The 11,566-nt window shown below is 40.4% G+C and overlaps 1 protein-coding gene across 3 annotated transcripts in view; it reads right to left on the bottom strand.

Moving 5' to 3' along the window:
- Positions 1–10,628, bottom strand: part of cenpi (centromere protein I) — an 84,902-nt gene extending 74,274 nt beyond the window's left edge. For 2 of the 3 annotated variants that reach the window (XM_060927521.1, XM_060927522.1), the window contains exons 1-6: positions 10,379–10,628; positions 7,163–7,300; positions 3,559–3,677; positions 3,280–3,387; positions 3,122–3,170; positions 2,983–3,029 (exon numbers count right to left, since the gene is read on the bottom strand). In XM_060927521.1, coding sequence (XP_060783504.1) covers positions 2,983–3,029; positions 3,122–3,170; positions 3,280–3,387; positions 3,559–3,677; positions 7,163–7,300; positions 10,379–10,544 — 627 coding nt within the window. In that variant the 5' untranslated portion in view covers positions 10,545–10,628. The remainder of the gene's footprint in view (positions 1–2,982; positions 3,030–3,121; positions 3,171–3,279; positions 3,388–3,558; positions 3,678–7,162; positions 7,301–10,378) is intronic. The other variant, XM_060927524.1, reaches the window with a different exon arrangement.
- Positions 10,629–11,566: the final 938 nt, after the last annotated feature.

Genomic DNA, 11,566 nt, shown 5'->3' on the forward strand with positions numbered 1-11,566 from the left:
GATGAATGGATTAAGAGATATTTCAAAGCATCACGCAACTCTTCCTTCATCTTGAAAATAGCATTCAACTGTCGTTTACACGTCTGCGTTGAAACGCCATTTGCAGCACTATTTCACCTACTCCATCAAAAAAAAGTACACGATGAGCAGGATCATACCCTTTCAAGCATGGGAAATAAAAAAAAGAAAAAGAATCAACCAACACCCAAGTCCGTTTAGACTGCGCGATAAACCATATTCTTCAGCGCAAATGAGGCGAACCTAATTCAAATGCGTGATAGCTGCACAAGGCAAAATCATATGGGCCCACGTCATGCCATGGCGGGGAAATTAATAATCAAATGGCCTTACCTTGCTTAAAACGTTGTCTTGATCACATAACTCCTTACAATTATTCCACTTAAATCCATACGGTTTAACACACCCAACAAAGATAGCAAGCGCATTGCTAATTCCCACCAGAAACCTAACAGTTTACGCTACGATGTTTTCTTCCGTTTCTTCAGTAGATGACATTTCAAACATTTATTACCCACATCCCAAATGTCATACGTTATATTATTTTACCTTGTTGTTACTCATGTAACCTACTCAAAACACTCAGATTGGAGGTGTTCCCCTCTCGCGCCGTGACCGTCTTCTTACATACTTTACACACAGCTTCATCTGTGTTTGCTGGCTCTCCCTTTTCGTTTGGTTTGAAACCAAAATACTGCCACACTGCTGATGTTTTTTTTTTTTTTTGCCACTAACTCGTTATCTTGACTTGCCATCTTTCAACCGCGGTCTCAGTCTCTTGCGAAGCTCTCTGTCAGACTCCAAATGTCACGCAGGGTTGCCATGGTAACGACAAACAACCCTGCACGCGATGAGAACTTCTTTAGGAAATTGATAGAATTAGTGAAAATACGATCACACAGTTATTCGGGATGATCTTCAATTTATTATTTTATATTATGACCTCATGTACTCCATATTTATTTAGATATTATATATTTTTTTAAAATGACGGTAATGAGACCGATACCGTTGGTACTTTTGGATACCTCGGGATACCTTCTTACCGTAATACCGCCCAACCCTAAACAGTACACTGCTTGTGAGATACAAGTGGGTATTGTATAGGCTTTAGGGTTTTTTTTTTTTTTCTTCGGGTGGGAATTCAGTATAGCCTCTCTCTCCCCTCCCCAACATGTTGAACTGGTCAAAGTCAGCTCTAGATGTCACCAGAAACCACAAAATGAACCCTCGTATTTCAAAATTTTCCGTGGGAGCATGCCCCCAGACTACATGCCACCCATGGTGGTGTGCTCTTTGCACCTCACTGTGCTCAAAGGGGCCACTACTCTTTCCAGTTTTTTCTAGGGGAAACCCTGCCTTGCCTCATGTTCTGATTTTGTAAGACAAGTCTGTCATTGTCACTTTTCCAAAGGTACAATGAAAATGAAGGTGCTGTTGACTCATGAGTTATAGAAAGAAAAAAAAAAAATCAACAAATAAAGTATAAAAATAAAGTATACAGAGATGCACTGGTAAAATGGTATAACAATATAAACAGAAATCTATTGTATTAGTTCTACATGTACACGGATTGCACTTAAAATAGTACAAACCCTTGTATTTCAAAATTTTCCGTGGGAGCATGCCCCCAGACTACACGCCACCCATGGTGGTGTGCTCTTTGCACCTCGCTGTGCTCAAAGGGGCCACTACTATTGTAACCATCACGCCTGATGATAAACACTTTTCCTGCATTTGATCCATCTACTGCTGCATACCTGACAGAATACTTGTAAAGTCTCTATGAAAACAGTATCCTTGTATGCGCACACCGATTGCACTCAAATCGGCATCAGGGGTTTCCCATAATGACTGGGTCCCAAGTGTGCACAACGCACTCCGTAGGATGCCCAAATGTAAATGCACTTTACATTCCCCAAATGTAAATGCACTGAATTTCCGTTTCCCGGTTGAGAATACGTTGTGTGCATTTTGGCTGCTGCTTCTCACAGGAGCTTTTTGTGTGTTTGTATAGTTTGATGTTTGTTCTTTGAATGTTTTGTCCAGCTGCTGTGGTGTAGCTCCAGACACAGTTTTGAGCATCGGTTCCCTTCAGGCCTTGGTCTGCCATGGGTGATGCCTGTGCTCCTTGCTATGGACTGCAGTAAGCTCGTTGCTCTTTTAACATTGGGGTTGTCCAGCGCTCTGTGTGGTGGTGCTTCTGTGCTTGGTGCAGTGTTTCAAGCAATGTTGCCCGGTGGCATTGCAGTGGCTGTGCAGGCAATTTGGGACATACCAGCACTCTGCACGGTGGTGCTTCTGTGCTCGGTTTGTTGATCCATGGCGCAACGTTCTGAGTGATGTTGCCTGGTGGCGTCGCGGCTATGCAGGCGATGTGGGACATACTTTTGTGTGCCTTTTGGTGGGACTGTGGGCAGCTATACCACTGGAATTACATCCTGACCCTTTTTTGGTGGACTCTTTTTTTTTCGTCATCATTGTAAAGCGACCTTAGGTGTGAAAAAGGCCATAAGTTAAACTAATTATCATCGAGTCTCAGGGAAAGTTAGGCCACACCAAACAATGTGTTGAAGAGACCCCCATGAGTATCAGGGACATGGATTCAAGACAAATATAATCAAGAGGCTCGACAAAGGTTCCCTGAGCTTCAGGAAATATTCCCCAAACCACCTCCAAGTATTCACCGCTTAGTTTGCCGATAAAAACATCGCCACCAAAATTTCAATGCATGCATGGAAATTTTTCGTGACTTTTTGGGCACTCATGAGGTGGAGATGCACAAAAAAAAAAAAAAAAAAAAAAAAAAAAAAAACCACACACAACTCACAAAGCTCAGAGAACATTCGCCATGCATCACACGATTTGTGGCGATGCTACCAATTTTCATCGCCAAGTATTAGCAAACCCATCGCAAGCTGTAGTGTGACCAGGGCTTTAATGAGACCTCAGCAATGCCTTTACCATTTTGGCCTGAATATCCATCAGTTTTCTCACTCTGTATGGCTGCACTGTGGGAAAACAGCAAAATAGGGCACTGTGTCTGATACAAGACAACAAACTGGCAACAATCTGCTTTACTTATTTCATTAAAATGTCTTACCATGCTCCTTCATTGTTAAAAGGTACAACAAGTGGCAAATGAAAGGACACTGAAACAAAAACATTCATTAGCCTAATGATCAGTGATCTGCACTAGCATATAATATGAGCAATATCTGACTGGCTTTAATGATGTGAAAAAAATAAAACTTAACGTACCAGGTTTTCTTCAGTCACAAAGCTGAAAATAAAGCCGTAGACAGATCTCAGTTGGTCTTTGCAGTCAATAAGGTCAAAAACAGTAAGAACCCAGCGGAGAAAAAGGACCTTGAAAATAAAATTGAAACCCAGATGTCTTCTGAGCAATTAATGAGATAGATAGATAGATAGATAGATAGATAGATAGATAGATAGATAGATAGATAGATAGATAGATAGATAGATAGATAGATATAGATAGATAGATAGATAGATAAAGCTCTATGCATTGATTATTACCTGGGCATTAATTGTCAGTTTCCCCACACACAACCATGACACAGATCGTACAATAGCCTCCTGAGGCACAACCGAAGCAGGTATCAAAAACTTCAAAATCCGCATACACGTCACACCACCTGTGTAGTGATAAGACCAGTTTAGACAATAACAACTATTGCTCTATAACAGGGCTCGACATTAACGGTCATCCGTCTGTCCTGGACAACCAACTGTTTGGTCTGGACAAGTCAAATCCGCATCTGCTTGTCCAACAGGACAAACTGAATTATTCCCAACTCTCCCAGAAGTTCTGGGAGTCTCTCAGGCCAAGTTTACATTAGACCGTATCTGTCTCGTTTTCTTCGCGGATGCACTGTCCGTTTACATTAAAACGCCTGGAAACACCGGGAAACGGGAATCCGCCAGGGTCCACGTATTCAATCCAGATCGTGTCTGGTCCGGTGCTGTGTAAACATTGAGAATACGCGGATACGCTGTGCTGAGCTCTAGCTGGCGTCGTCATTGGACAACGTCACTGTGACATCCACCTTCCTGATTCGCTGGCGTTGGTCATGTGACACGACTGCTGAAAAACGGCGCGGACTTCCGCCTTGTATCACCTTTCATTAAAGAGTATAAGAGTATGAAAATACTGCAAATACTGATGCAAATACTGCCCATTGTGTAGTTATGATTGTCTTTAGGCTTGCCATCCTTCCACTTACAAGTGGTAAGTGACGCGCATGCCCGATATGCACTAGGATCACACACACAGCGGCTCAGTCCCGAGTCACTGCTCGTGCACTTCACTCGCGCACTCTGTGAGCTGCGCAGGGCCGGAGTGCGCACCCTCCAGAGGGCACTCGCTGTTCAGGGCGGAGTGATTTGGAGCGCAGGATGCCTGCAGAGCCGAGCATATCCGTGTATTGGCGTTGCTGTGTGCACGCGAATCATGTATTGGCATTGCTGTGTGCACGCTAATCGTTTTAAAACGTTAATCTGATGATCCGCTGATACGGTCTAATGTAAACCCCACCTCACATTCATAGTGGCTCCCTGATGCCCACAAACTGGATACAATCACTACGTTTACATGCACATAGAGAGAATCGAATTTCTGCCGTTGCTCGACTGAAATTGAAGTTCAAAATGCCATGTATACACCTTAATTCGGCTGAAATTGAACCGAACTTGATTTCTCGGAATCGAGCTACAAGACCTAGTTTATGCGATTTCTGCCGAGCTACTTTGTGCATGTATACCCTATCGAGCTAGTTGTCGAGCTACTTACTGCCCCTTCCGGAAGTGACGAGTGACGAGACCACAAGCGGGAAACACAACAGCCTCGGTCGGCATGACAACAGTAGTAGCGAGCAGCAGAAGAGGTCAGGAGGAACAAACGAAGAAGAGAAAATGGCGATGTAGAGCTCTCTGAAGTGTGGGTGGAGCACAGAGGACGGCAGGACAAAGCTTCTGGTACTAATAGGCTTTTTATTGTCAGACTTTTCAGTTTAACAGCCTACTTTTATTCTTGACACACACACACACACGCACGCACTGTGTTCTAGTCCCGGGATGAGCTCTCCCCTCTGCCTCCTTAAATAGGGCGCGGTTACTGGGAAGACACACAAACACAGGTTAATTACCGTCAGGTGTAGTGATTCTGCCACTCACCTTCCCTGGCTCCGCCCTCCTGTCACAGACCGGCGCTTGACCACGCCCCCACTGCCACAGGCAAGCAGAAACGTGCACTTCTGGAGCAATGAGGAGACAGAGTTCATGCTCATTCAGCTTAAGGAGTTGAATATATTAAAATTCATGGACGGGAGAAAAACGCGCAATGGAGAACACGGAACTGATAACTTTGTTTACACTCTTGAATAGCTCTTCTTCATGACGACAACCGGAAGTGTACCAACACGATGGGGCGTGTAGCGCCACCTGTGGCTCGGGTGCACAATGCACCTCACACAATAGCCCGATTTCATTGTGTGCATGTAGGATTGGATTTCTCTGGCACCCTGCTGGGACCTTCAGCTCGATTACCGACAGCAGCTCGATTTGGATGTGCATGTAAACGTAGTCAATGTCGGGGGAGTGATTGAGCAAGAGAGAACTCATCCTGATTGCTCCATCTTGCTAAGTAGACCAATTAGTTTTCTGTGTGGGTGAGCTTTACATCAATCCCGCACCAAGAGTCCATCAGTTCAGTGTATCCAGGAGTGTCATGGCAGAGTGCCCCCCCCCCAAAATTAAAATACAAAACCCACTTCACCTCAGACTCTTACCTAATGAGGTAAAAAATAATCACTGTGTTGCATGCTGTACTGTTTGCAAGAGTGTCTTTAGCATTGCCCATGGCAGGGTAAACAATTGTAAGACATGTTGAGGTGAGTTTAACAGGTTTTGTTTGCTCACATGCACATTATTTATACTCACTGGCTCGCTGCCAAGGCTACATAAGGCCAACTCCTTGAAGACTTGGTTAAAATTGCAATAGAACATAAAATAAGAGTTAAATTGCAATAAGCAGTTTACATAACTAGAAAAGTCTACATATTTTATTGTCATTTTCTACATATAGGCTGATCTAATTTGGTTTACAGATGAGAGAAAAGTTACTCAAAGTATTACATATAACTGCCCCAGACAATATAGTAATGATGCCTTATGCTTTAACTCTTCGTGACCACATCTTTTTGGGATTGTTAAAATTCACCATTTTTGTAGCATTTTTCCAGAGTTACCTCAAAGTTCCAACAAAATTAATTCAGTCCCCTCAGCGATCTGGCAGTGTTATTTTTCACAAAAGTCCAGGGAAGCTGAGGACAGCACTTTGTGTGTGTAAAAATTACCACGTCAATCTATAACCTAATTATAGATTATTAGACTCTGAATTCATCAAAATCAGGGAAAAGGCAATCAAATACCTCAAAGTAAATATCTGTGGTGAATCTTCATTTCATTCAGACATTAAGTGTATTTTTTGTACGGTTCACATTAACACGATTGTAAAATATTTCATGGGAATTTTACGACAGTGCCAAACTCAGTTTTTCTTCATTCACAACATGATTCTGTCACCCTTATGTGCAACTTGTTTTCTCTCGGGTTCATTTCTTTAAATTAATTTATACTTCAAGTTTCACTGGATTAATCAAGATTTAACCATTTCCTTCTGCAGGAAATGGTTAAATCTTAATTTAATTAAGATCTTAATTTGGGCAAGTCTAACTCTTAAAACTGTCAATCAGGGAATGGGTTATAATAATACACGCACCATAATGAGGTGTTGGATAGTTTGTTTACTGTTACAGTTAAATTGAGTTTTGTTGAAAAATTAAAAATCATTAAAGCATAATATCATAACTACACCTGCTTTTTGATGATAACTTTGTTACTCCTTTTATTTAACTAGCAAATACACAGTAATAAAAAGGTTATGGTCAGGACAAGTGAAAAATCTTGCTGTTTGTCCAAATGGACAAGTTGATTAAAAAGTTAATGTTGAGCCCTGAATAATCTAAAGGTGAAATGTAGGAAGGTTGCTTATTTATTAGATGAGTTTTAATAAGTTTAGCACTCGGATACAATAGCCAACATTACGGAAGCCTGCTCTTACCTGCACGGAGACTTAGTGCCAAGTCCAGAAGCAACGAGATAGCATCTGGTGGAAGACCATGGCAGAGAGCAACAGTCTCCACCACAACCAAGTTCCTTTCCAGTTCATCATTGCCTCTTACAACTGTGCCTTCCTGCACTGTGGAAGACAAATTTTAATAATAATAATAATAATAATAATAATAATAATAATAATTCACATGGGAACATTTCCTTGAAAAGAGTAGGTATCAAAAACAGGTCCAGAGTTTCCCTGCTCCCAACACACTAGGGGTGGCACGGTTCACAAAAGTCGCGGTTCGGTACGTATTGCGGTTTGAGGTCTGCGGTTCGGTACGTATTGCGTTTTTTTTTTTTTTTTAAATCTTAAGTACTCTGTATTTGGGCATGTAGCCTACTATTTACCTTAAGTAAACATAGTTTAGGATACAGCATTTAAGAGAGGTTAAAATTATAGTTACAATGAAATAATCATGCACAAACTAAGTTTGAGTTGACATAAGCACATTTTATGAACAATCTCTGATGAAAAGCCAGGTAGTGTTTTGAAACAGCAAGAGGGAAGACATGGATGATTTCAACAGCTTTTTTATTTACTACAGTATTTATACAAAGTGTCAGGAGTGTTTGCTGCCATGTTGTGGCATCTAGAGGAACCAGGTGTCTTTTGTCACATACAGAGTTTTCATAATTGGAAGAAATAAAAATGAGTTCTTAAAGCTTACTTTTGAACAGATGTGTGTGTTAAAACTTAAACTTTTATGTGGCGACCAACCAACCACCTATATACAAAAACCGAATCAAAAAACTCTTCTAATCCCTGAGAGTGAGGATGTATTTTTTCACTTGAAATTAAAGTGCAGTGTTTTGAAACGTATGGCTGGATTTCTTATCTAATCTTAAAGTGCCACTGTATTCTTAGAACGATTTATAACAAAATACACACAGCCAATATAAAATATTGCAATAAAACCAATCACTGCACTGTTTAAAACAAACCTCCCCTCGCCGGAAAAAAAAAAAATCTAGTTCGCCCATTATCCTGTGTCATTCTGAGATGCGCAGATAGACAGTAAAGGGAATTCCGAATTCCCTTTACTGTCTATCTGCGCATCTCAGAATGACACAGGATAATGGGGGAACTAGATTTTTTTTTTCCGGCGCCGCGGTACGCCGGAAATCCGGCGCGGCGCCGGAACGCTATCACCCCTGTTCACGCGAAAGAGAACCACGTGGTTTCATACGGGCATTCGGCTTTTTTTTTTTGCCGAACGTCTTAAATAGGGGTACCGCGGTTTATACGCGTATTGCACCGCAACAGGCGTATCGTACGGTTCGGTTTTTTTCCCATAACCGTGCCAAGCCTACAACACACCTGAACCAATTCATACATAGTGACAAAAATGTACAATACTTAGACCTTTCAAGGACACACAACCCTTTCCCAACAACAGGAAATGGGGTTCTTGAACCGGTTCCGTTCAGGATTCTTTGAACCTTGCTAGCGAACCAGGCCGCATTTCCACCAGTTTTGAGCAGAAGCATTGTAATCAAGGATACATCAACAGAGGGCAGTGCACAATGCACAACGGATGTAAACAGTAGCAAGATCGCATTGATTACCTGCAAGCTTTTATTGTAGAGTTGTTTTCATTTGGAAAACAAGCATGAACCCACTATTAATGATAAGATGTAGAAACTTTCCAAACTAATGACACACCCACTCAATGTCACGATTCATGCTGAAAAAACCAGCCATCTTTGGCTCCAGCTGGGAAGCAAGTTTTCAGGTTCTGAACCAATTTATTTTTGTTGAAATGCTCCAAAATTCAGTGCATGAACCAGAACAGAAACTGGTACCTGATGGTGGAAAAAGGTGCAACTGCAAGCAGCTTCCCAGATAGGTATTAGGCCTTGTTATAAGCTAGCCCTGTTAACCTGGACTAACTCAAAATCACTTTCATAGTCAGGGAGGGAAGGTAAGTAGGCAAGTAAGTAAATAAATATCCTAGATTGAGCATAATATAGATTTAAAGGAAAGCTCTGGGATTTTTTTTTAACCTGGGCCCTATTTACCTATATCATTTGATGCAGCAACACAAGAGCTGCTCAACACAGGGTCTGCCATGGACCTGAGGTTCAAGCTAAAATATCAGTGAAGACAATCGGGGTCCATCAAATCCAAAACAACTACTGAGATAAAGAGGCTGATGACTCATTATTATGTCAAAGTGTAATTCTAGGTATTAACAATTACCCCAAACCATTTAGTAAGCTTAAACACGTCATTCCTATTTTCTTTAATATACAATCCGGTGAATTACTATTTGGACAGTATTTTTTTTGTTTGTTTATAATTTTTGTTTCTGTACACCACCACAGTGGATTTGAAATGAAGCCATCAAAATGTGAACGACATGTAGACTTTCATTCAGGGGCTTAACAAAAATATTACATTAACCACTTCAGAATTAGGGTTGGGGTTTTTTTTGTTTGTTTTTTTAAAACATTTTCACAGGCTCATAAGTAATTGGACAAACTAGCAAAATTATAAGCATCATTTTTAGTGATGTAAGTGACTGAGCAGGACTACAGCGGTAAGAAACCGCGTGACCGTAACAGTAAGACTTTGAGCTCATTTCCACTATCATACGAGTCATCTAACATGAAGCAAGTTAGCTAGTGAGTTACTTTGCTAGTTACCCACCATAAACGATCAATAGCTCATTAAATCACATAAAAAAAGACATGCTCCATGCAGATTTCAGTGTCTCAACTAAATCCCATAAACCCTTAATAGCAAGAATTCATTCACAGTTTTTTTTTTTGCAAAGGTAAGTGTGGACATTTAAGTAGATACAGACTAGAATACCTTTGTCACTGTTATTTAATCTATACACAGTGCATAAAAAGTTGACTTTAACTCTCGAAGGGTAAAAAAAAAAACAACTGCTGAATGCGAGCCTTGCATACAGTTTGGGGGACAAACGAACTCACTTATTCAACGAGAAAGCAAATTGTTAAATTTGTATCTATGCTCGCTAACTACAAATAGCTAATCCGGGTAGGCTAACTAGCCACGTAGCTTATAATACCGCCATATGTTTAGTTGAAGAATTCAGTTGTCCTCGTTTATGTGTTGTTTAACACACTTTGGCTTACAGACACTAGAAAGTACCTTTAACGTTGTCTCCGGTTAACCACACAGCTTACTTACCGTTTGAAAGATAATTCAACGCAGACTGAAAAGGGTTGGTCTCACCCTTCTTTCTCACATTTTCTACTACACGCAAACTTCTATTGTTCAAACCACAGCTGGAAGACTCCACTAACTCTCTGGTTTTATCCGAAGCCAAACCAGGTAGATGTGATAAAGTTGCCATTTTATGTACTACATAATCCTGTCTTTCCGTGATACTGCTTTGCACTCGGATTCAAATAAAACTCGAATCATCCGCGCGACCGTTTGGACACGCGCATTTGAAAACTTCCGGTTTTGCTCAGTATACCACCCAGCGGTAAAACCGCCTTATCACTGTGACCTGTTTGTATTGTTCACATGAAAAGACGCATTCTTCCCGATGTCACAGCGTCTGTTTACTGAAACTCTGTGCTGCCACGCATGAAACAATTCCCATCAGTATCTCGTTATAACGAGACAAATATTACGATATAAATATTATTACAAGAAAATCTTGGCGTTGTGACGACAAAAATGAAAAGGTCCTGCAGTTATGATCTCGTGCCTGTAGATGGCGCATGAAGGGCACCAACGCCACAAATACAATATTGTAGTTTCCTAAACCATGAGCTGTTCATTTTCGAAACGTCTCAAACATCTGATACATGAATATAAATCGTATAATAACATTTTAAAATGTATAATATACTTTCAAAAAATGTATACGGTAGGATTTTTTAAATGACCCTGTGAACTTGGTATGTTTCCTGTACCATTATTTACTAACTACTAAACTACTTATAAAAATTAAACTAAGTCTAACATTTTATCAGAAAAAAGAAATGGGCTCTAGAACTTATAAATAATGGCTCTGTGAACGTGGCGTGTGAGACTATTAGAAAGCAAATTGTACTTTCTAATTATTTTCTATTATTTCCTCATTCTCAAAAAGTGCTAAAAAAAAATCTGACATACATATGAACCTAAATAATAATGCTATCAAAATACTCGATGAGAAGAAGGATTTTTAAAATAATGGCCTTGTGAACTTTGCATGAGCCTGTGCAGGCAAATTGCAGTCAACTTATTTCCTATACCATTATGTCCTCATAATCTAAACATCTTTTTTTTTAATCTTACAACTTTTTATGAGGTTCAAAGTTTCTTATAGTAAGAGGAATTGATATGTTTAGATGTAAAAATTCTGTTCGGTTCTGTTCATAA

The sequence above is a fragment of the Neoarius graeffei genome, chromosome 8, assembly GCF_027579695.1.
Source record: "Neoarius graeffei isolate fNeoGra1 chromosome 8, fNeoGra1.pri, whole genome shotgun sequence".
In the NCBI taxonomy this organism is placed as follows: domain Eukaryota; kingdom Metazoa; phylum Chordata; class Actinopteri; order Siluriformes; family Ariidae; genus Neoarius; species Neoarius graeffei.